The sequence below is a fragment of the Hordeum vulgare genome, chromosome 6H, assembly GCF_904849725.1.
Source record: "Hordeum vulgare subsp. vulgare chromosome 6H, MorexV3_pseudomolecules_assembly, whole genome shotgun sequence".
Lineage (NCBI taxonomy): Eukaryota > Viridiplantae > Streptophyta > Magnoliopsida > Poales > Poaceae > Hordeum > Hordeum vulgare.
This window is the reverse complement of record NC_058523.1, coordinates 422353336-422379622: the sequence shown is the minus strand read 5'-3', so window position 1 is coordinate 422379622 and position 26287 is coordinate 422353336. Positions and strand designations below refer to the sequence as shown.

The window sequence follows — 26287 nt, the reverse complement described above, 5'->3', positions numbered from 1 at the left end:
TGTACTCGTATGATCCATATCGAGTAACAAAGGCGGTCTTTGGAATATCCTCCTTGCGAACACGGATCTGGTGGTATCCCAATCTCAGGTCGAGCTTAGAGAAAACGGTGGAACCAACAAGTTGATCATACAAATCATTTATCCACGGGAGAGGATATTTGTTCTGAATAGTAGCCTGGTTGATAGGACGATAGTCTTGAACCAATCGATTTGTCCCATCCTTCTTCTTAACAAAGAGAGAAGGTGCTCCCCAAGCATAGGAACTCGGACGGATGAAACCCAGACGGAGCGAGTTGTCAATTTCTTGCTTAAGTTCAAGGAGTTCATGTGGAGGCATTTTATAAGGACGCTTGGCAATAGGAGTGGTACCGGGTACCAAGTCAATGACAAACTCGACAGCTCGAGCAGGGGGAATCCCCGGAAGTTCTTCTGGAAAGACATCTTGAAATTCTCGGACCACTGGTATGTTTTCAATCCCTTCCAGAGGCGATGCATTTAATGCATTCAAAGCATACAGTCATGCCTCAGCATTACGGACGAGATGAGCATGGTAGCTTACTAGTTCATCTGAAGGGTGTAGGAGGTGGACGGTTTTGGTGGCACAAACGATCGATGCCGTATGAGCTTTCAACCAGTCCATCCCCAATATGAGATCAATGTTGGATGACTTTAGTAGGATGGGGTTGGCAAGGAATTATAATCCTTCAATTTCAACTGGAACATGGGGGCAAACCACAGAGGTTCGGCATTCGCCCCCAGGGGTGTTTACCACTATCGGGATGTTCATCTCTTCGCTCCTAATGTCATGCATGTATGCAAAATTTTCCGACATAAAGGAATGCGATGCTCCTGTATCAAACAATACAGAAGCAGGTACTGAGTTAACGAGAAGTGTACCCATCACGGTAGCAGGCTGGTCTTGAGCTTGACCCATATCAATGTTGTTGGCCTGACCACGAACATAAGCAGGCTTAGTGTTGAAGTTGCGGTTCTGGTTGTTGCCACGGCCAGTTGCGGGAAGTGCCAGCTGATTCTGATTCTGACTGCAGTCTCTAGCACGGTGACCTGGACGGCCACACTTGAAGCACAGCTCGTCCTCAGGACGGGAAGGAGGAACTCGAGGCGGTGGAGCTGGAAGCCTCGGCTGCCTAGGTGGTGGAGGAGGCAAGCGAGGTGTAGCATAGGACGGCCTCGGAGTAGGAGCAGGTGCATGGTACATGTTGTTGGGAATCCAGATCTTCCGCTTCTGTGCAGATGAGCCCGAAGATGAGCCCATGTCACGGTTGCGCTTGCTGCTATCCTTGTATTCCTGCAGACCAGTCTCAACCTGAATAGCCTTGTTCACGAGGGTGGCGAAATCAGCATAGTCCTGAACGAGGAGTGTCAGCTTGATATCAGGGTGGAGGCCTTCACGGAACTTCTCCTACCTGCGTGCATCAGTCGCAATGTCTTCTTCAGCATAGCGAGATAATTCCAGAAATTCCCGCTGATAAGCATCCACAGTCTTGTTGCCCTGGACCAAGTTGCGGAACTCACGCTTCTTCCGGTCCATGATTCCCTGGGGAATGTATCGAGCACGGAAAGCAGCCTTGAACTCTGCCCAAGTGATGATAGTTCCATCGGGCTGAGAGCGCCTGTGGCTGTCCCACCATTGAGCAGCGGGACCCTTCAGAAAGTAGGCGGCAAAGTTGACATAGCTCGCCAGGGGCACATTGGCAGACTCCAGCTCATAAGAAATGTCACGGAGCCAGTCATCAGCATCTAGAGGCTGAGTTGAGCTGCGGTAGATCGCAGGGTTGAGACGGCAGAAGTCTTGCAGTGTCACGCCTTGTGGTTGGTTCATGTTCGGCCTTTGGAACTGATCCATGATCCCTTGCATAAACTGGCGGTTCAGCTCAAACTGTTGGATCATCCCCGCCATATACTCAGGAGGCGGGGGTGGTGCATCGTTGGTAGGGCCACGCGGGCGGCCAGCTGGTCTAACCATCCTGTTAAATATTTAGCAGGGGTAGTTTAGCTTAAAGTAATTGCAAAGGCATCGTACGCATCCATGAAGTAATCAAGCATAATGAAAGGGAAATGCGATAGATACTCCATAGTAGTTGAGTTCGACATACAGACCCATACATAAGTTCGATTACAGACTAACGATTAAAAATTCGAAATTTGGCGATAGCCCGGACGCATTTGACGATACCCTGGACTCACTAGGCGGCGCGCAGGCACGCGGTGGAAGAGTACCACAACGAGATGTAGCGATAAGGCTACATCAACGTCGGAGAGGACGATCGAATCCTGGTAGCTGGCGGTGATAGAAGGTAGGGACAGGACCCTGTGTCCCGTTGTGACTCTGGTGAGGGTACCGCATCCAGTCGAGCAGCTGAGGTCCAAGTGTAGGGGTTCTACCCCCAACATCAGTCCACTCGAGAGCTGATGGTAGCTCTGTCCTGCTCGGCTCGCGGATGCGCATAGGTGGAACCCTCGGACAGTGTGATGGCTGCAGCTCTGTCAACGCGTCGTAAAGACGAGCGCGCGTAGCATACAACTCCACAGTCAGAGCTCGGAAAGCACGATCCATTGCCTCAGTGTACTGCACCAGAACCCGCGCGTCGTAGCGACGCGTCACGTAGGGGGCGCAGACAGCGACGTAGGAACGGTCGTTGCACTCCCGAACGTCAGAAGCGTAGGCAGTGAGATCAGATCCAGTCTCATCCCCAGCAGGAGCATGCGGGATGTATCTAAAAGGGCTCTCCTCCAGGTGAGGGCACGCTCCACGGAGACGGGTGATGGCGATGTAGGCCGCATCATGGACGGCCATCTCGACCGACACTCCAATACCACAGAACACGTGGTGCTCGAGGGTCTCGCCGCCCCTCTGGTCGAAGATGCGAACCTCAGCCTGGTACTGGTACTGGTTGTACTCGCGGAAATCCTCGAACACAGTGTACTCGGGGTACCAGCGATATCCCAGCCTGGTCAGGAGATCGACCAAAATGGCCGGGAACCCAGTCGTCTCAGTGGCCTGTGTCAGGCGCACGTGCTGCCTTGCGGGACGCATCTGAAAATAAGATTGACGGATGTCAATGACAGTGTGTGTAATACATATTCAGAAGAAAAAGAGTAGATAGTCCAGCGCTCCGGATCGATTTGATTCGAGAACCTAATGTTAGAGTTAGTAAAATCTTTGACCCGAAAGAGAAGAGAAAGTAGAGCCCAGAGTATAGGAAAGGAGTAAAAGATACTAATACCACCCAATTGAGATGTGGGCCCGTAAGCCACAACATTAGTGTTAGTAAAGTTTTTCAAACACTAGACTAAACTTCGGCCAAGGAGTTGGAAAGGGGGCTACCTACAGGCAGTTGGCTCTGATACCAACTTGTGACGCCCTCGGCTTAATCGTACGCTAATCAAAGACGCAAATGCGTACGATCAAACCCAAGGACTCACGGGGAGATATCACAACACAACTCTAGACACAAATAAAATAACATCAGCTTCATATTACAAGCCAGGGGCCTCGAGGGCTAGAATACGAAAGCTCGATAAACACACGAGTCAGCGGAAGCAACAAATATCTGAGTACAGACATAAAACATGGGGTGCCTTAGAGAAGGCTAGCACAAAAGATACAACGATCGAACGAGGCGAGGCCTCCTGCCTGGGAACCTCCTAACTACTCCTGATCATCAGCGGCCTCCACGTAGTAGTAGGCACCGTCGGGGTAGCAGTCGTCGGCGGCGGGGACCTCCATCTCCTGGGCTCCATCATCTTGGTCGCAGCAACGGATCAAGGGGACAAGGGGGGAGCAAAGCAGCGGTGAGTACTCATCCAAAGTACTCGCAAGTCTTACATCAGAGCTATTCTAATTATGCATCAGTATCAAAGAGGGGGTTATATGTGGACTGACTGCAGCAATGCGAGAATAGAGAGAGAAGGTCTAGTCCTATCGAAGACTAGCATCTTCAGGGTCTTGCAGCAATAGACGAGAGTAGAAACAGGGGTAAAACATTAATAGTCATATTGTTGCAGCAATATTAAAGTGAGGTCACGCCTAAGGATCCTCCCTCGACTCCCTGCGAGGAAGCAATCCCGAGGCAAACTAAATCCAGTTAAGTAACAATTGTAGTTGTATAAGATCGGGGCACAACTCCAAGTCGTCTTGTAACCGTGGACACGGCTATCCGAATAGTTAATTTTCATCCCTGCAGGGGTGCACCACATGTCCCGTCACGCTCGATAACACTCTGGCCGGACATACTTTTCTGGGTCCTGCCCGGCCTCGGAATATCGACACGTCGCAGCCCCACCTAAGACTAATCAGAGAGGCCAGCCCGCCGGTCTAAATCCTAAGCACAAAGGGTTCGTGGGCCCAGTTCCCCTTCACGCTCCTGCACGTGGCGTGGGCGGCCGACGTCAGTCCTAGCACCCCTTAATCACAAGCGCGATGCATCTCGGGACCACTCGGACGCGCGCCGCTACATTGCTGGCATCTGAAAGGCTTCGGCTGATACCGCGACGTCGAGTACCCATAATTCTTCGCGCATAGCCGGTTAGTGCGAAAAGGTCTCCGACCAACCCAGATCAAATACCCAAATCCATTAGCATTTTAATTAGGCCAGCAACACAGTCTCACGGGAATCCACCCGTCTTACAACTAATCACCAATGATCCCAGTAACATGGTCGAGTAACTGTGTGGTTGTAACATCGGGGGAATCCGAGGTATCACCCTCGTTGGATTCCGAACGATGTACCCGTCAAGGTGGGCTTAGAGGAATCACCCTCGGGGGTCCCACTCTTGAGGGGTTGCACGACAGGGGCGTCGTCGGGAATGGTGAAAGAGGAATCACCCTCGATAACCACGACCGACTAGCTATACTACAGAGATATCATCAGGAGTACTTGGCGAGGTGTCACCCTCGGTACCCGATAGTATCGTTGTAGCGTCGTACAACGAAGGGGGTGAAAGTGTTGTGTCGGGTCTGGCTCGTCGATCAGAGATCGAGATTTGAAAACAAGCGGGGAAACTGATCTACGGGGTCAGAGGGGATGACTGCTCCACCTATACTAAGCAGGTTAAAGGTACAGGACTGAAAGTAGCAGTTCATCAAAAATAGGCTATGCATCAGACATAGGAGCTAACTACAACAGTAGCAAAATACTAATGCAAGGAGTAGGAAGAAAGACATAGGCGATATAGGAATGATCAAGGGGAGTTTGCTTGCCTTGCTGCTCTGCGGCAAAGGACTGATCGGCAGGGTCGTAGATGTACCCGGCAGCAGCGTCAGTCTCGGGGTCTACCGGTAAGAAGAGGGGGAAGAAACAATAAATAATAGCACCGATGCAACACAAAGCATGACATGGAAAGATGCAGGCTAGACATGAGCTAACGCAGGAACATCCGTCATAGACGGGTCGAAAGAATATCTGACGATATTTTCCGGGTCTCGGGTTACTACCGGTTATACTGGAAACGATGGAAAAGTTTCATGTTTACTATGCTAGGGACGCGTGACAGACGAACGGACCGTGTATCCGGGTTCGTCTCGATCTGCTGATCAACTTTCATGTTAAAAATATTTTGATCTGACTTACGGATTATTTAAAATTAATTTTCAAAGTTTTATTAATTATTTAGGAATTAAAAACAGATTTAAATGATTTAATAAAATCCTATTATGACATCATCGCGGTGTCATGCTGACATCAACATTTGACCGGTCAACTGACCAGCGGGTCCCGAACGTCATAGGCACAAGTTTTATCTAAGATTAACTATTATTTAATCAGATTAATTTAGTGGGGGACCCGCGTGTCATACTCTAATTATTCTAATTAATTAATTTAACTAATATATCTATTTAACTAATCCATTAACTCATTAATTAATTATTATATTTATTTATTTATTTAATAAAAAACATTATTTTTATTATTTTTATTAACTCTCGCGTGGGGCCTCCCTGTCATAGACAGCGGGTGCATTGGCCCCACCGGTAAGTGACCTAAGGCTATTTTCTCATCTTTTTTATTAGATACCTAACCGTGCAAATACCGTATTCCTCTAAATATCCATATACGCAAATACATACATCACATCTCATACATACATACATACGCATCTAATACATCATTTGTTTTTTTTTTGTTGTTGTTTTGTTTTGATCTGTTTTATTTTGCCTTTTTTACTATTTCTTTCTTTCATTATTTATTTTTCTAACTGATTTTTCTTTTTAAACACTTTCTTTTATTATACTTTCTTTTACAATTTATTATACATACTTTTAATTTTCTCTTTCATATACATATTCTTTTAAATATTTATAATGAACTTATAAAGTACTTTCCTTTTGTTTTTCAAATTTGAAATCCACTCGAATCAACGCGGGTCTGAGATGGAAATTCGATGACGTGGCATCATTAGCGGTTGACCACTGTAGCTTAATTACAATAATTACTGTTGCAAAAGTCGAGGATGTCACATTAGATGTCATTGATAATGGGATCACATCATTGGGAGAATGATGTGATGGACAAGACCCAATCCTAAGCATAGCACTAGATCGTGTTGTTCGTATGCTAAAGCTTTTCTAATGTCAAGTGTCTTTTCCTTGGACCGTGAGATTGTGCAACTCCCGGATACTGTAGGAGTGCTTTGGGTGTATCAAACTTCACAACGTAACTGGGTGACTATAAAGGTGCACTACGGGTATCTCCGAAAGTGTCTGTTGGGTTGGTACGAATCGAGATCGGGATTTGTCACTCCGTGTGACGGAGAGGTATCTGTGGGCCCACTCGGTAGAACATCATCATGAGCTTAATGTTACTAAGGAGTTATTCACAGGATGACGTGCTACAGAACGAGTAAAGAGACTTACCGGTAACGAGATTAAACAAGGTATGGGTATACCGACGATCGAATCTCGGGCGAGTTCTATACCGACAGACAAAGGGAATTTTATACGGGATTGATTGAATCCTTGACATCGTGGTTCCTCCGATGATATCATCGTGGAACATGTGGGAGCCACCATGGGTATCCAGATCCCACTGATGGTTATTGGCCGGAGAGTGTCTCGGTCATGTTTGCATGCCTCCCGAACACATAGGGTCTACACACTTAAGGTTCGATGACGCTATGGTTATAGGGAATTGCTATACGAGGTTACCAAAGGTTGTTCGGAGTCCCGGATGAGATGCCGGACGTCATGAGGAGCTCCGGAATGGTCCGGAGGTAAAGATTGATATATACGATGGATTGGTTTGGACGCCGAAAATGTTTCTGGCACCACCGGCAAAGTGCCAGGACCACCGGAAGGGTTCCGGAGGCCCACCGGGAGGGGCCACCAGCCCGAGGAGGCTACATGGGCCAAGTGTGAGAGGGAACCAGCCCCTGGGTGGGCTGGTGCGCCTCCCACACACATCCCAAGGCGCCTAGAGAGGGAAAGGGGGGAAACCCTAAGTCTGGTGGGCCTAAGGCCTAGGCCCACCAGGGGTGCGCCCCTCTCCCCCTCCTGGCCGCCACCCCTCTCCCATCTAGGGCTGCCGCCCCCCTTTAGGGTAGGAAACCCTAAAGGGGGCGCCACCCTCCCTTCCCCTATATATAGCGGGTTTTTTTGCCTTTGAGAACACGGTTTTCCATCTCTCTCGGCGCATCCCTGTCTCTCTTCTTCCTCCTCTCCCACACTGCTTGGCGAAGCCCTGTCGGAAGACATCGTCTCTCCATCGACACCATGCCGTCGTGCTACCGGAGATCTTCCCCAACCTCTCCCTCCTCCTTGTTGGATCAAGGTGCGGGAGACGTCACCGGATTGCACGTGTGTTGAACGCGGAGGTGCCGTGATTCGGCACTAGATCAGAATCACACCGCGATCTGAATCGCCGCAAGTACGACTCCATCAACCGCGTTCTAGCAACGCTTCTGCTTAGCAATCTTCAAAGGTACGAAGATCCACTCACCCCTCTCTCGTTGCTGGTCTCCCCATAGGAAGAAATATGGCGTAGAATTTATTTGAATTTATGCTACGTTACCCAACATCGAGCACTTCCAAAGGAATAGAGAACTGGTTAGTTTCATTAGGAAGAACGAACGAAACGGACGCACCTGGCTTCATCGCTTGCGAAGCTGCGAGACATGGAAGACAGGGTGAATCTTGGAGGTCTCTGGAAACACCACCCGGTAAACCACCTGCCCAATACGAGCTTGGACCTTGAATGGCCCAAAGTAGCAAAGTGAGAGCTTATGGAACGCCTGTCGAGCAACAGAGCTCTGAACATATGGCTGAAGTTTGATGTACAAAATCAGCAATGTCGAAGTTGCATTCAGAGCGATTCGGCTTGGTGTTTCATTCTTTCTTGAGCTCGGAGAAGGTGTTGTCGTATCAAAGCTTGCATCTCTTCTCATTCAGACAATCAGTAACTGGAGTGGCCGACACTGCTTCGATTCCCCAATGGCGAGGTTCGTGACCATATAGGATGACAAATGGAGATTTCCCAAGGGCACTGATGCCAACTTGTGTTAAACCAGAATTCAACAAGAGGAAGCCATGAACTCCACTTCTTTGGGCAAGAATGCACAAAACACCGGAGGAAAGTCTCAAGGCATTGGTTGGTACGCTCAGTTTTCCCATCAGTGGCTGGATGATATGGTGTGCTCATCCTGAGAGTTGTTTGAGTCTGCCGGAAGAGTTCTTGCCAAAATCGACTGGTAAAAACTAGATCACAATCAGACAAGATAGAATCGGGGAGGCCATGCAATGTGTAAACTTGGTCCACAAACGCAGTTGCCACTTGAGAAGCAGAGAAAGGGTGGGACAAGGGCAAGAAATGGTTGTACTTGGAGAGTTTATCGATGACAACCAAGATGCAATTGAAGCGCCCTGACTGCGGCAACCCCTTGATGAAATCCATGGAGACCATCTGCCATGCACGAACAGGGACTGGCAAGGGTTCCAAGAGACCCGGGTACTTGCATCTTTCGGGCTTGGCTTGTTGGCAAACTGCACAGGATTGCACAAATTCAGTTATACTGCACGTTTCATGCACGGCCATGCACACACTGACTTCAGCCTTTGGCAAGTGACTAGTGCACCAGAATGCCCTCCAATAGCAGATTGGTGCCCTGCTAACAACAGTTTCTTCAGCAGATTGGTGCCCTGCTAACAACAGTTTCTGCTGTAGGTGAAGGATTCTCCCAATCCAAATGCGCCCTTGGTAGCGCAAGACTCCCTCTGAGAGTGTAAATTTCGGATGGGACTGGGGGTCAGCCTGTAAGTCGTCTACCATCTTTTGCGTTGCTGTGTCATGCGCATAACCCCCTTGTACTTCCTTGATCCACTCCGGTTTGCAAAGGGAAATGGCATACAGGTCGTCTGTGTCAGAGAAGGGCCGGCGTGAAAGGGCATCAGCTGCTCCATTTTCAACACCTTTCCGATAACAGAGCTTATAGCGCAGCCCGAGGAGTTTGGTGAATGTTTTTTGCTGCCACGGGGTATGCAGTCTTTGATCCTCAAGATGGACCAAGATACGCTGGTCAGTCTTGATAATGAATTCAGCAGACTGTAAGTACGGTCGCGAGTGTTCTACATCCAGTAAAATAACAAGGAGTTCCTTTTCATAAGTATATAATCCGTGGTTTCTCCGTCCAAGAGGTTTACTTAAGAAGGCCAGAGGGTGGCCCTCTTGTTGCAAGACTGCGCCAACACCAAGGTCACTTGCGTCGGTCTCGATGACGAATTGCTTGGCAAAATTGGGCAAGACCAAAACCGGGGTTGTCACTAGGGCATGCTTGAGTGTACCAAAGGTTGTAGTACACTCACTTGTCCAGACAAATGGAACATCCTTCTTCAGCAAATGTGTCAAAGGTTTAGCAATCACTCCATAGTGACGAACGAACTTGCGATAATATCCGGAGAGACCCCAGAACTGCTGCAATTGCTTGACATTAAGGGGCACGGTCCACTGCTGAACTTGTTGGATCTTTTCGGGCTGTGTAGAAACACCCCGCTGACTCACCACAACTCCCAAGTAGGAGAGTTCACGCTGGGCAAAGGAGCACTTTGAGAATTTGACTTGCCATTGATCCTGTTGCAACAATTTCAGGCCCTCTCGAAGATGCTTGGCATGATCGGTGAAGGAGATGGAGAAGACCAAAATGTCATAGAAGAACACCAATGCACGGTGGCGCAACACAGGCTTCAAGGTGTGGTTCATGGCCCCTTGAAATGTTGTCGGCCCCCCCAGCAACTCCAAAAGGAATGACCTTGTACTCATAGTGGCCAGAATGTGTCTGGAAGGCCGTCTTGTACTCCTCCCCTGCAGCCAACCGGATCTGGTGGTAGCCCGCGCAGAGATCCAACTTGGAAAACCAGCTTGCTCCGGACAATTCATCCAAAAGTTCATCAATCAATGGAATAGGGAATTTGGGTGTAACTGTCAACGCATTCAGCCTGCGATAGTCAATGCACAAACGCCATTGTCCGTCCTTCTTTCTCACTAAGATAGCTGGGGAAGCAAACATGCTGTTGGAGTGTTGAATTATGCCTGATGCGAGCAATTCTTCCACCTGACGCTCGATCTCTGTTTTTTTTTCTGGTGAGTGCCTGTAAGGCCGAACGCTTATGGGTTGAGCTCCTGGCAAGAGATGGATACGGTGATCGCATGCTCTATTTGGAGGAAGGCCTTGAGGAGCTGCGAATACATCCGAGAACTCCTCCAAAAGTTGTTGGATTTCAACTGGCGGGTTCGGCGATGCTGCACCTTTTTGAACAGGCTTGTCAACCGGTGTGCAAACATAAACCAGATGGTCCACTTCCCCCTGTACACACATGAAGTGTAATTCTTCATGCGAGATCTGAGGGCAGTTGGATGCACAGAACTGATGACCTTGCAATGTAATAGGCCCGGTTGCTGATGGAAGTGTTACTGTCTTGTTGATCCAATCAATGGCTGGGTTAAATGCTTCTAACCAATTCATCCCCACAATGACATCAAACCCTCCCAATGGCAATACCTTGAGGGATGCAGACAAATGATGATTCTGGACTGTCCATTGGCAGTTGAGCAACTCTTGATCACATTGCAATTCTGCGCCATTTGCGACTTTCACTCGAGCTGGTTTGGCCATAGGTTGCAGTCCTTGAAGCCCCCCCACACAACGTGAGTTGATAAAGGATGATGAGCTCCCAGAATCAACTAGTACTTCTACACTTTGCCCTTGTATCGTGGCGCTGAATTGCAAAAGCTTGGAAGAATCGTTCCCATTGAATGCCTGCAAAGAGACTGCATAAACTGTGTCTTCAGTAGTAACACTTCCATCAGCTTCAGCTTCTTCTGATGGTGTAACACCCATGAAGTCTAGAAACTCCTCCAGAGCATGCATCTGTATTGTTGCTGGGCAAGTGTGGTCACACCCCCATTGCTCACCACACTTAAAACACAGACCTTTGGCCCTTCTGTAAGCACGCAAGGTATTAAGAGGATTCACTTCTGGTGGCACTTGTCGTGGTAGCTCCATCGGTGATGCTCTAGCTGCGTCGACGCCTCGGCGATCAACCGTGACTGGTGTCGTAGGAGGCCGAGGCTGGTGGAGAGAGACCGCTTGTAGAGGAAGACGCGATGGTGGCCGATGCACATATTCTGGTACACGAATGCCTTCGGGCTGCACACCATCATGGACGTCCTCCTCGACCAACGCAAGGGCGCAGGCCGTGTCCAAATCAGCCGGTCGCTGGACCATGACCGCAGCTCGTAAATCCGCTCGTAGCCCATCGATGAAGCGTGTCAAAAAATAAAAGGGATGAACCTCGTCAGAGTAAGATAACAATTGATTCATCAAATGCTCAAAACGTTCAATGTAATCCTGGACTGAAGTAGACTGTTTGATGGCAAAAAACTAACGAATAAGAAACTGATGGCGGTCGCGACCAAAGCGATTGGATAAAACTGTACATCGCCCCTCCCAATTCAGGCCTAACACTTTTTTTCCTAACAGACTGTAACCAAATTGCTGTAGTTGGAGAAAAAATTAGTGTTGCCATTTGCACCGACACTAATTCCTGAATGCCATAGACACTGAAGTACTGCTCGCAAAGATCCTTCCACAACAGTGAATTTTCACCATCAAACACTGGAAAGGGCATCGATGGTGGACTGGAAGCGTTGGATGCAAAAAATAGAGCCAAATTCCCCAATTGCCCTGCCGGAAGTATTGCAGGGGTCACCGCAGGTAATGAAAGTTGGCCGTTGACCGTACCGTTGGCCGGAGGAACCGGCGGGCTGGTGAGGAACCCGTCGACCACAGTCTGTGGAGATGAAGCAACACCGTGGCCATCGGCTCGAGGATATTCACGCGTCTGAGTCCCGTCGGTGGACGAGGTGCTCTTTCGCGCCGACTGATCAGGGTGATCTATCGCAGACGCCTCCCCTGCGTCGTTGGTCTTGCCATCGACATGCTGCTTCTGGAGCAGGTCGACCGTCTCGTGCAGATCCGCGATCTGCGAGTCGATCGCTGGCTTCCATGACGCGAATTCGGCGGCGACCGTGGATTTGATGTCGTTTCTCCATTCAGCACGGAGCTCGTTGAAGGTGTCCTTGAGGTCGGCCTTGGTGACTGGATCCATGGCCTCTCGTTGAAGCCGATCCGCCCGTTGTTGGCGCGTCTTGTTGATGGACGCCGCCGGATCGGAAGCGATTTTTTTTCCGCTGGCTCTGATACCGAGTGTTAGCTGCTCTCTGAATATATATTTCAGTGTCTCTCTTTCTTAGGCTAGAGTAGCTACAGGTTCATGTTTCAGATCCTTACAAGCCAACTAGCGAGAGAGGATTAGAACCGAGGAAGGGGAAAGGTAGGTAGCCGCCGCCGCCGGGTGCCGGGTTGCCTGATCGATCTTCGACCCTTTCCCGATAGCGATCCCCTGCTTAAAACCTTCTGAGCAGTGTTAACCCACTCATCGCCATTCACTCGCTTGTTGGGCTTCCTAGCCCTCCCTGCTGGGGCTTGGGCCGTTCCTTCATCAGTCTTGTCTAGTGCTTGGGTGGATGGTGTTCTACTACCAAGGCTGCTAACAAATAAACATGAGTAAATAAAATTATAATAAGAAAATACTTCCTTCATTTTTAAATATAAGTCTTTTTAAAGATTTTACTAACGAACTACATACGGATGTATATAGACATGTTTTACAGTGTAGATTCATTCATTTTACTCTGTACGTAGTTTTTATTAAATTTCTAAAAAATATATATATTTAGAAACCGATGGAGTACATTCTATGCCCATCTCCAATAGTATGCTTGGTCTATCCCAAGTAGAGTTTCTGCCAGAACCTTACTACCGCAATTGATAAATGTATCTTTTTTGTAGCATACACATCCACCATGCATCTACTGCGTACAAACCCACTAACCTTCAGATCGAAGCTAAATGCTAATCGACATGCCCGCGAGCTTCTACGAATCACCCACGCGCTGACCATTATTAGCCATGGCGTTTTCTTTGAAGAACTTCTTGCGAGACACCACGATCGGGCTACGCACGACGTGCTTGCGCGAGACCCACTTGAGCTGCCCTTCCGCGATGCGGTCCTTCATCGTCTGCCCGTCCTTGGTCCTGATGGTCACCGTGAATGTCTGCACCTCGTTCATCTCCCTGAACCCGAGCAAGTCCGGCGTCACCTTCGCCGACAGCGACGCCGGGAGCTCGACGGACGCGGCGTACACTGCTACACCATTGTCAACGTTTGTCACGGCGCGGCTGACGTTCACGGCGTAGGGCTCCTTGTCGAGGTAGACGACGATGGACGGGTAGTTGAGGTCCTTCTGGTGGATCACCGGCAGCTGCTTGCACGACAGCGGCGGCGCCGGGTGGATGATCGAGGTCACCTCGTGGTCGTTGTAGCCGAGCCCGCACAGGTACGGGATGTAGTCATGAGCGCTTTGGTTATACACGAGCCCGGGGTTCATGGCTTTGATGGGATTGATGAAGCCGGCGCCCATCGAAATCAAGTTGGCCGGCCGCCCGTCCTGGTCCAGCATCTGCATCCGGCGGCCGTCCATCGTGTCGGCCGTCGTCATCATGGCCGACTTGATGGCTGCCGGGGACCAGGTCGGGTGCGCTTTCTTGATCAGCACGGCAATCCCACCGATGTGCGGCGCGGCCATGGACGTGCCGGACATGACGTCGAACTTGTACGCCATCTCGTTGGGCGGCTGAGGGAGCCCGTTGGGCATGGGGACGGCGGCGATGATGTTCACTCCCGGGCCGGTGATGTCGGGCTTGAGAATCCCCTGGTTTTGCCTGCTCGGGCCCCGTGACGAGAATGGCGCCACCACCGGCGCCAGGCGGTTGCCGAGCACCGTCCCTTTGAAGAGCAGTTGAGCCGACGGGCTTTGCGTGGAATTCACGTACGCCATGATCTTGTCCAGCTCCTTGTATGCTACATGTGTTGCTGGGAGGGCATGCGCCTTGAGCATGATCACCGACCCAGCGTCAACCGGGAAAATGATGATCATGGCGACAGCGCCGGCGTCGTGCAGAATGCTTCCCTTCTCGAGGTTGGTCAGGTTGCCGCCGGAGTGGCAAAGGACTATCTTTCCGGCGACTTGCGCGGCCGTCAGGACGGTCTTGTCCGAGCACGTGCCGTCGGCGGAAGTGTCCATCACCAACGGCTGCTGCACGCTCCCGTAGGTGCTGGGCTGGTAGTGCGATTCGCCGGTGATCTCGACCCCATTGCCAAGCTTCACGTCCGCAGGGAAACTCCGGTCAGTTGTGGCCGCAGCCACGGTGAGCAGCCACGGCGCCTCGTTGGCAACCGTCGCTGGGAGCGGGCCTTGGTTCCCAGCCGATGTGCAGACAAAGACGTCTCTCATGACGGCGCTGAATCCCCCGAGCGCAATGGGGTCGGCGGCGAAGTCTCCGGCCGAATCATCGCCGAGCGACATGGAGAGCACGTCGATGCCCTCGTCGAGGGCATCGTCGATCGCCGCGAGTATGTCGTCGCGGTCGCAGCCCTTGCCCACGAAGCACACCTGGTAGAAGGCCAGGTGCGCGCGGGGCGCCATGCCGGCCGCCGTGCCGAAGCCGCTGCCCATGGCGTTGGCTCCAGGCACGAACGCGCCGGCCGCCGTGCTCGACACGTGCGTGCCGTGCGCGCTGTCGTCGATGGGCAGGACCGGGTCGTCGATCCCTTCCCACCTCCACTTGGCCGACTCGTAGAAGGACCGCGCGCCGATGAGCTTGTTGTTGCACACGGAGCTGTTGAAGTCGCAGCGGCCCTTCCACTTGGCCGGCGGCGGGGGCATGCCGGTGCCGTCGAACGACGGGTGCGAGCCGGCGATGCCGCCGTCGAGGATGCCGATGATCATCCCCTCCCCCATGTTGGTCCTGTTCCACACGCCGGGGTGGAACATGGGGCCGGTGAGCCCGAGCATCCGCGGCGTGTGCGTGGTCATGAGCTGGTAGGTCTTCTCCGGCAAGGCCTTGAGGAACCAGTCCTTCTCGCTCATGTGGTGCACCTCGTCCTCGGTGAGGCGGGCGGCGAAGCCATTGATGACGTTGCGGTAGGAGTAGATGAGGCGCGTCGCGGCCTCCGGGTCAGCGTCGAGCTGCTCCTTGGCCTGATCGCACACCGACGACACCAGCGAGGCGTGCCAGCTCGACACGTTCTTGTACACGTTCGTGTCGTACTCGTACGGCGCGCGCACGATGACGAGGTAGTTCTTGTGCTCGCCGGTGTCGTTGTGGGCGACCACGGCGGTGGCGGTGGCGGCCACAAGGAGGAGGACGGCCAAGCGCCCCGGATAACCCATCGGAGAAGAAGCAAAAGCCAGAGAGGAAGGCCAACGAAACGGGGCCGAGAGCGATCGATGTGCTTCTTGTCCCAAACTTGTGCATGCGTGGTGGATGCGCCAAATATAGCAACGATATGCAAGATTTGTGACGGCCTGTGTTGCGCCACGAGCTCCATTGTTACGCTTTCATTTGAGCTTGGCATGTGCGGGAAACGGGAGAGGACTCTGCACCCCACGTTGCCAAACACCAAGATGGAAATGCCCGGCATAAATTCACATTTATCAAACCCAACTATATTGATAGTAGTAGTTCCTATCACCTGTAGAGATCGATTACAATGCGTCGCCTGTCAGCAAGCCATTATGGTGTTCATTCATGAGTCTCCATTATTTAGTACGGTAAATTCAAACTGCATACCCACAGGTAATCTAGTACACATCAAAGTGTCTTGCATCATAAGCATATGAAATTGTCTGGATTACATAGGTAGGAAATATAAAGTTTGACGGGAACACGAAAATATAAATGAACGGGGTAGATTCTATACCGAGTTGGAACATTTGAATAACAATTTTGCTAAAACACATCTAGATGTGAGATAAGTATTGCACACCTAAGTCTTATATCATTGATCTTTCGTGATGATTCGTGTGGATTTTTTTTTCTCATGCTTGATTTAATCATTTATATGTGCAATAACTATATCACATATCGATTTGAGGCCTTCTGGATTGTACAAACTCAGCTTCTCCCATGCCATCTCTACCGGTTAGACACGGACGATACCTTACAGGAAAAGAACACAACATATATGTGTATTGTTTTCTATTTTGTTTTTGCGGGTGTACTGTTAAAAGAAGAAACAAAGGGAATATCAATTTGTAAGAACCTTAGTGTTGCAGTTGCGCTGATTACGCCTTAGTTATCAACAACTAATACACAAGAAACATGAATTACAAACAATCCCACGAAATTTGGAGCCACATAAAAAAACTAGGCTATGAATGCCAAAAGCTTGCGGAACTACATACGTGTGTCTCGTAGGTCCATATATCGATATCACTCTATAAACAGGTTATTTTGCAAACACACTGTGGTTTTGTTGTGTCTCTCCTTGCGCATTCAGGATGTAAATGGCAATGGGTGTAACTAGTCCCATGTATGCCATCCACATAAAACAGTCTAAATGGCGTTTGTGGATATCACCTAAAAATAAGTGGCGTTAGTGAACAGCCCAACTAAGCCCACGTCGTCTCCTTCCCCGACACCCCAAGCTGCCAGCGTGCCGTACCTGACGGCCGCGGCTGCGAGCCTGTGATCACCGCCGCCTTCAGGCCCCATTACCAGGTGGTGGCTCCGGACGACCTCGTCTTCCCGTACAACGGCGGCGGCCTCCTGGTCCCACAGGTGACGTCGTCCCCCTCCTCCTCCTCGTACCACCAGCAGCAGCAGCACGACGTCGTCGCACAACTGCTCCATGAGGCCGCCGGCGGCGGGGCCCTCCTCCCGTTCGGGAACAGGTCATCCAACTCGAACGAGTACCGGCAGGCGCACTGCAGCCTGGCGGAGGAGCAGCGGCGGCGGCGGATGGTGTCGAACCGGGAGTCGGCACGGTGGTTGCGCATGAGGGACTGCTGCCGACGTTGACGGTGATCGTGTACGAGGTGCTCAACCCGATCGTGACCAACGCCGGCGCGTGAAGCGTGGCGAACAGGGCGGTCACCGCGGTGCTCCTCGTGCTCTGCGCCATCTCCTGCGCCTTCTCGGCCTTCACGGACAGCTTCGGCGGCGCCGACGACAAGGTCAGGTACGGCCTCGTGACGCCTAGGGGCCTCCTGCCGTTCGGCGGCGACGACGACGACGGAACTGGGGTGAGGGACTTCTCCAAGTACAGGCTGCGTCCGACAGACTTCGCGCACGCCTTCTTCTCGGTGGTCGTGTTTGCGGCAGTGGCGCTGCTGGCCGACACCAACACGGTGGCGTGCTTCTACCCGGCGCTCAGGGAGCAGCAGAAGCAGGTGGTCATGGCGCTGCCCGTCGTGATCGGCGCCCTCGCCAGCGTCGTCTTTGTCGTGTTCCCATCCAAGCGCCACTCGATCGGGTACCCGCCGGCGAAGCCTGCCGTGAGCTCGCTGGCGTCGCAGTAGCTAGGCCGGCCGGTGATCTCTATGTATGCGCTCTCCCGCCGTGTGCTGTGTGCTTGTGTTTTGTGTGCATACATTTTTTAGTTGAGTTTTGTGTGCGTCATCAGGGACTGCGAACGCTTGCTGCGCGACAACGCCGGCTTTAGGGACGAGCGGGCCAAGCTGCGGGAGCGGTTTCTACCATGAATGCATCATGTATCAGTTCGCTTTGTAAATACGCGGCACTATGCGGACATCACATGCGCCACAAAATAATAATTGGACTATAACATAGTCCCATGGAAGAAGTAGTGAAGTACCACAACGCCGGTGGGCTTCCCATTTACATCCTGATTGCGCATAATGACCTTGATATGTATTCTCTTGTGGATCTCAAGAAGGAAGCCTTAGCCATTACCAAGCTACTTCGAAACTTTAATTGCCGAAGATAACTCGACATGCCAATGTGGTGGCTCACGAGATAGTAGCTTAGTTAAGTTTTGATAACTAGCAAAAGGTTCGTGCGTTGCAACGGAAGAAAAAAATATCACACGCTTTTAATCTTTTTATAATCATTTTGATTTATTAAAATAATAAGCTAACTAACTAATGTAGTCAGTCCTATCCTATTTTGTTGAAAAATCAACCCGTCCATTGTTAATTCCACCATGATGAGAAATTGAGCGGGACAAGCAAAGCAAAACAAAGAGGCTACGTGAATTGATCAATGGACTGTTATCTTATTTCACCCATGGGGTAGAGAATGTGAGATCAGATCACAAACTGAAGGTGGTGTTTCATTCTCTGTCTCTACAACAATAGAATCTTACATTCAATACATTCATTCATCAGCAAGCAAATCCCCACAAAACAAAATTTCTTGCCGGTGCTTGGCACACGGTTGGAGGCATGGGGAGGGGATCTCACCAGATGATGAGTTCCTGCCGGAGTAGGGGATACGATGAGGGGAGCAAGGGTTAGGCGCCTCTATCTGGCCATAAGGAGTCGCCGTTGCCGCGCCATAACCTCGGAGTTCCCCGTGTGAGCCATGGAGACCCGCCTCCACCAGCAAGTACTTCACTCCGTCGCGCCTTATTCGCGCGTCGCCGCCGTTCTGCATCGAGCAGACGCATCATCCCCAGTCATTGTAGCTGTCGCGTTGATTTGATCCAGAAGCTGTGCTCGAGCGCCGAAACGGGGGCAGCAAGCGGGCAGAGGTACGGCTGCGGAGGCGGGTGGATTGAGATCGACAACAGTGGTGGTTGAGGTCGGCCGCGGCGACGAGTGGTGTGGAAGCGGCCTGGGCACAGGCCAGGATGGACCAGGGTCGACGCGATGCGCTCGAGCGCCGCAACGGGGGCAGTGAGCGGGGAGAGGTACGGCAGCGGAGGCGGGTGGGTTGAGATCGGCATCGGTGGCGGTTGAGGTCGGCCACGGCGGCGAGTGGTGTGGCGGCGGCCTGGGCACATGCCAGGGTGGCCCAGGGTCGACGGGAGGAGGCGATGCGTACGGGTATAATTTTTGCAGCGAATCGATTTTTCCTTTTACGTTGCAGATAAATGATGAAGCGCTGGTTGAATAACAAAAATAATAGGATTTCTTTTTATAAAAATGCTGCGGTGGGTTTTCCGACGAAAGCAATAGCCTCTTTATTATTAGGTATAAATAGGTGGTATGGTTTTCCGTCCCACTGATGAATGTTTTAAAGAATGATTGTATTCAACTTATAAATTAATTAACATGTTTTTAGTATCATAAATAACTGGCTCCCATCCAACATATGCAATCAACACCATATTTTTGGTTCGGTAGGTATTTGCTCAAAATCCAAACAGGTCCTAAAGAACACCGTCCTAGGATATTTTGCTGCAATTCCAAATCTATATCTATACCTACTATTGAAAGTAGGATCACTTCTTCCTCCCGAAATCTCGTTCATCAAAATAATTTTGTACAATAAGTTGGTCCGTATGCTTACCTCACAGCGCACTCGCCTAGCTGGTTTTTACGTTCCCAAACTGGGCACATCCATCCATTCGTTGTCGGGCATGTTCCTGGCTTTCTCCTAGAATCAGCTCACATGCAACTTTGTCTCAAAACAGAAGCTAAAAGGTAAAACCTCCGCCTTAGAGCATCTATAACCGGACTTAGCAAATATGACCCCCTAAACGTCCGCGGCACGCCCGATCAGTGATCGGGTGTGTCCCTTATTCATCCCTTAGCATAGCCACACTCCTTATTTTCTTCCTTATAAGTCTGAGGAATTACTAGTTGAGGAATTAGGAGAGTGACGAAATACATGCAGCAGATAAAGTACTCAAGTGCACGCATAACATGGCAATTGCAAAGTCGATATGATGAAATGAAACATACATAGAGCACAAGTAGCAAGTAATCAGGATGAACACGCGAAAGACGAGGTGATTGAAATAGGCGAAAGTGTTTAATCAAAGTCTTCAAACAGCAACGATCAATTTCATCAACAAGTAAACAAGGATATGAAAGGGTTGATGAAATAGAACTAGTTGCTCATGAAGACAATGATTTGGTCTGCCAGTTCCAACTGTTGTGAGAGTCATATGTCTGGTTTGGAGCGGTTCGGTATTTAAACCAAAGGCACACAGTCCCAGGCACATAGTCCTTACCGTATTCTCCTTGAGCTAGAGTCACACAGACCCTGCTCAATCACTCGTGGTAATTCCTCAAGATAGACTTCCAAACCTTCACAACCTCGGTCACCCGGCGACCCACAGTTTCCTCTTGGATGCTCTAGACCATGACACCTAACCGTTTGTAAGATGCACAGTCTTCAAAGGTAAAAACAATCGGCTCCACACAGGATAATCTCTTCAATGATGCTCAATCATTTTTGGGTCTAGGTGTTTGGGGTTTGGGGTTTTCCACACAAATGATTCTCTCAAAGTCATCGAAGAAGGGTTGCTCTAACTGACACTAGTCAATCTCTCCCACAGCAGCCAAGAAGCTAGTGGTTGTGGGACGGCTATTTATAGACAAGGTGCAACCCGATATGATAAGGCATAAATGCCCCTAATGATATGTTTGTTGTAAGGATAAGATCCTTTGGACACCTCACGCTAAGCACAACAATGGTCAGAACTTTGAACTCTCAAATTCATGAGGGCTATCATATTCCTCATGGTAGGCAATTCGCAGTGACGAAATCCTAACTCCTTAGTCAGATCAATTTCCTTAGATACGAGACGAACTTTGTCTCTGTCACTGAAGAATTTGACTGAATAGTAAGAGATTTCCAAAGGCTTCTCTCAAAGGATTGGGTATGTGTAGGTTTTGATATGAGCATCACTTGGAATTTTTCCTTAGTATTACCTCGACCCCTTTAACATTACGTGTTCCCTGTAACTTAGAAAGAGAAAAAGAAACTAGGAAAACACAGTCCTCAAGCTTCGTAGTCCTCGCGTCAATATCTTAAAGATCACACCAAATTCCTCATTTCCAAAGGCTTCAAGAAGAGAGCCAAAGTCATCAAGTGAAGACATACATTTTTAGAGGTTTACTTCTGTCTGTTAAACCAGACTCCTGAGGGACCTATAGGACATGTGTACACTCACAAACATATTAGTCCCTTAACCTATAAGTCTTCAATACACCAAAATCACTAAGGGGCACTAGATGTACTTACAATCTCCCCCTTTTTGGTGATTGATGACAAATTGGTTAAGTTTTCAATGGGGATAAACATATGAATTGTAAGTACAAGATTGGAGGAATTTTATTGTAAGATATAGAGGAACTCCCCGTGAAAATGTGCATGTTGAGGATTTTGCTTTGGACTGCGAGTGCACATGGCAGAATGAAATCTTGGAGATATCCCACTATATCTTGTAATCCATTCACACATTTAACATACACTATAAGGAATTTGAAATGCGTGGTGGAAATGTTGTCTGACGAAATTCAACATGCGTGCATTAATAAACTTGAGGAATTAAGCATGCAGAAAGAAGTTCAAAACAGTGAGACCACAATCACACTTAAGTTTACAAGTCAACAAACAAACACCTCAGAAGAGCGAGAGTTGTAACTTAAACAAAAACAACCCATATATATTGATCTGCTTGAATACTAACTCAAATTTCTCCCCATTTGTCATCAAGTGACCAAAAGGGACAAAATTGAGGACTAACGGACCTGAAGAATATTATATTGAAGGTGGTGGAGGAGAACTAGTGTTAGGGTCGTTTGTTCAAGAGGGGCCAGCAGCAGTGTCGTCAAGATCCGAAGCTTCATCAGTCTCACGCGATGAAGAAAATGAACTCGCGACAACCGAAGGAACTTGAACTTTATTGAATTTATTTTGTGGTGGCCGGAACCAATCAAAGTTCTCATGAAATTCTATCTCTACAAGTTCTTGAGGAGTCTTGAGATGGGAAAGGATGGCCCACGTGCGGCCACATGTCTCATGGGTATAGTAGTGATTCTTCCTCACACAGTTGTGTGTTTGTGATGCCCCGGTAAATTAAGCTACAGTAAATCTATGCTAATGGTGACACGTCATCGGGATTACTATTGGTAATCTCGCATAGCTTCAAACGATTCAAATTCAAGTTTGAAATAAAATCAAAACAATAAAAGTTTTCAGATCTTAAGATAAAAAATGTCGGGAGAGATATAAAAATTCCGTAATGTTTTATAAAGTGAAGAGGACATTTATAAAATTATTGCAGTCCCTATATAATTCAAGCAGAAAGCTATTTAGAAAAAAAGAATAAATAAATAAAAGAAAGTAAAAAAACAAAAAAAACAAAAAAGACAAAAACACCCGTGGCCAAACTGGGCCAAGTGGCCCAGCTGGCCATCTACCGGCCCAACCCGTGCGTGGGCAAACCCTAGCCCCCCCGCGTCGCTCCCACTCCTTGCCCCACCGTCGGAAGGGAACGAGGGCAACCCCCTCGCTCCCCCCACCTACCGCTCCGCCCTCGCCCTGTACCCCCACCCGTGCCAGGAACCCCACCTACCCCCACGTCACGTCCCGCTCCCCCGTCCTGACGAGCCCCTGGCGCCAGCCCCGTCACCCTCACCCCCACATCCCCTCGTCACCCACGAAGCCTCCCCGCTCCCCTCGTTTTCCCCAGATCCCGCTCGACCCCCTCCCTGCTCGATCTCCCTCGCATCAGATCCCAGCGCCGCCCGGAGCCCCTGACCCCCCCTCGAGCGCTCCCCCCCTGCGCCACCCCTCCCGCTCGGCCCCTCCTGCCGATCCATCCCACGCCCTAGATCCCGACGGCCTCCCTCCTCTACCGCGCCAGGAAACGACCCCCCGTCACCCCACTCCCGATGAGCCCCCTACCTCCCGCTCGTCCCTCCTCTCGGCACCCTCCCCACCTCCAGATCGGCTCCACCCCCCTGCTCCTCCTCCCGCCGGCCTTCACCCCCCCCGCCGGCCAGATCCCACACCGGCGGCCTCTCCCTGGAAAGCTCCCCACCATGGATCTCTACAGCACCGGCGCACCATCCGGCCGCGGCCCCTCCGGCCACGCCGGCCCCTCCGACGACCTCCACCGGTCGGCCCTCCTCGTCACCAACGTCACCGGAGCCGCGCCACCGCCATCGCCATCACCTCGGGCTCCTCCTCGCCGTCTCCTCCATACCTCCGAAGAATTCCGGCTTCACCGGGCCTTCCCGTCAACGCCGGTGAGCCCTTTTGTCAGGCTCCTCCCACCCCTACTTTCCTTTCTCCATCCCGGTTCCTATCCGGCGGTCGCCGTCGCGTTCCGGCATCGTTGTGCTCCGGTAGGAGATGGTGGAGTTGCCTCCTCCCTCTCTTTGTTGAGAGAGATGTCTCTGTTGAGACAGAGAGGTTGGAGATGAGATGTTAGAAAAGAAAAATAGGAATGTATTAAAAGCATGTATGTATGTACGAATGTATTTTGTATGTATTGCGTATATATGCATGTATGTTAGAAAAGAAAATACGTTATGTTATGTATGGATGAAATTATGTGTGTGTAAATTGTGGTGTGGCGCAGCCACTTACCGGTGGGGCCAAACCTCCACACCCACTTACACGGAGGCCCCACACGCTATTCAGAAAAATGAAAACAGAAATATAAAAATAAAAATATGTTTTTATTAAATAAATAAATAGATTGATATATTATTTAATTAATTAGTTAATTAATTAAATAGGTAATTAGAATAATTAGAGTATGACACGTGGGTCCCCCACTAAATTAATCTGATTAATTACTATTTAATCTTAATTAAAAACCGAGTCTATGACGCATGGGACCCAATGATCACTTGACTGGTCAACTGCTCATGTCAGCATGGCATCATGCTGATGTCATATTTGCATTTAATAAATTAAATTAAATCTGTTTTTAATTCCTAAATAATTAATAAAACTTTAAAAATTAATATAAAACAATTTGTAAGTCAGATCAAATTACTTTCAACATGAAAGTTGATCAGCAGAACGAGGCGAACCGGGATACACGGCCATTCGTGTGTCACGCGTCCCTAGCATAGAAAACATGGAACTTTTCCATTGTTTTTCGTCCGACCAGTAGTAGGGAGAGATCCGGAAAATATCGTCAGATATTCTTCCGACCCGTCTATGATGGATGTTGATGCGTTAGCTCATGCCTAGTCTACATATTGTCATGTCATGCTTAGTGTTGCACCTGTTGATATTATTTATTGTTTCTTTCACCTCTTCTTACCAGTACACCCCGAGACTGACGCTGTTGCCGGGTACATCTACGACCCTTCCGACCAGCCTTTTGCCGCGGAGCAGCCAGGCAAGCAAACCCCCTTGATCATTCCTATATCGCCTATGTCTTTCTCCCTCATGCTTGCATTAGTATTTTGCGACTGTTGTAGTTAGCTCCTATATCTGATGCATAGCCTATTTTTGATGAACTGCTACTTTCAGTATTGTACTTTAAATCCGCTTAGTATAGGTGGAGCAGTCATCCCCTCTAACCCCGTACCCCAGTTGCCCCGCTTTGCTTTCAAATCTCGATCCCTGATCGACGAGCCAGACCCGACACAACACATACACCCCCTTAGTTGTACGAGGCTAGAGAGATACTATTGGGTACAGAGGGTGACACCTCGCTAAGTACTCCTGATGATATCTCTATAGTACAACTACTCGGTCGTGGTTATCGAGGGTGATTCCTCTTTCACCATTCCCGACGATGCCTCTGTCATGCAAGCCCTCAAGAGTGGGACCCCCGAGGGTGATTCCTGTAAGCCCACCTTAACGGATACATCGTTAGGAATCCAACGAGGGTGATACCTCGGATTCCCCCCGATGTTACAACCACACAGTTACTCGACCATGTTACTTGGATCATTGGTGATTAGTTGTTAGCCGGGTGGACTCCCGCGAGATTGTGTCGTTGGCCTAATTTAAATGATAATGGATTTGGGTATTTGATGTGGGTTGGTTGGAGACCTTTTCGCACTAACTGGCTACGCGGGAAGAATTATGGGTACTCGACGTCACGGTATCAGCCGAAGGTTTTCAGATGTTAGCAATAGGGCGGCGCACGCCGGAGTGGTCCCGAGATGCATCGCACTTGTGATTAAGGGATGCTAGGACTGACGTCGGCCGCCCACGCATCATGCAGGAGCGCAAAGGGGGAAGTGGGCCCATGAACCCTTTGTGCTTAGGAGTTAGACCGGCGGGCTGGCCTCTTTGTTGAGTCTTAGGTGGGGCTGCGACGTGTCGATATTCCGAGGTCGTGCATGACCCAGAAAAGTGTGTTCGGCCAGAGTGTTATCGAGCGTGACGAGAAATGTGGTGCACCCGTGCCGGTATCAAAATTAACTATTTGAATAGTCATGTCCACAGTTACAGGACGACTTGGAGTTGTGCCCTGATCTTATACAACTACAATTGTTACTTAACTGGATTAGTTGCCCTGGGATCGCTTCCTCGCATGGAGTCGAGGGAGGATCTCTGGACGTGACCTCACTTTAATATTGCTGCAACAATATGACTATTAATGGTGTTACCTATTCTATTCTCGTATATTGTTGCAGGACCCTGAAGATGCTAGTCTTCGATAGGACTAGGCCTTCTCTCTCTATTCTCGCATTGCTGCAGTCAGTCCACATATAACCACCCCTCCTTTGATATTGATGCATACTTAGAATAGTTCTGATGTAAGACTTGTGAGTACTTTGGATGAGTACTCACCGTTGCTTTGCTCCCCCTTTGACCCCTTGATCCATTGCTGCGACTAGATGATGGAGCCCAGGAGATGGAGTTTCCTACCGACGCCTGCCATCCCAATGGTGTCTTCATCGTGGAGGCCGCTGAAGACCAGGAGTAGTTTAGGAGGTTCCCAGGTAGGAGGCCTCGCCTCGTTCGATCGTGTTTC

The 26287-nt window shown here is 49.8% G+C and overlaps 1 protein-coding gene and 1 pseudogene across 1 annotated transcript; one reads left to right on the top strand and one right to left on the bottom strand.

Moving 5' to 3' along the window:
* Nucleotides 1-13235: 13235 nt before the first annotated feature.
* Nucleotides 13236-15974, bottom strand: LOC123405557 (subtilisin-like protease 4; the record flags this gene model as incomplete). Its single annotated transcript, XM_045099205.1, has 1 exon — nt 13236-15974. A coding segment is annotated over one exon (2526 nt), but the record flags the coding sequence as incomplete, so codon positions are not given.
* Nucleotides 15975-16151: 177 nt separating this feature from the next.
* On the top strand, nt 16152-18148 carry LOC123405556 (annotated as a pseudogene).
* Nucleotides 18149-26287: the final 8139 nt, after the last annotated feature.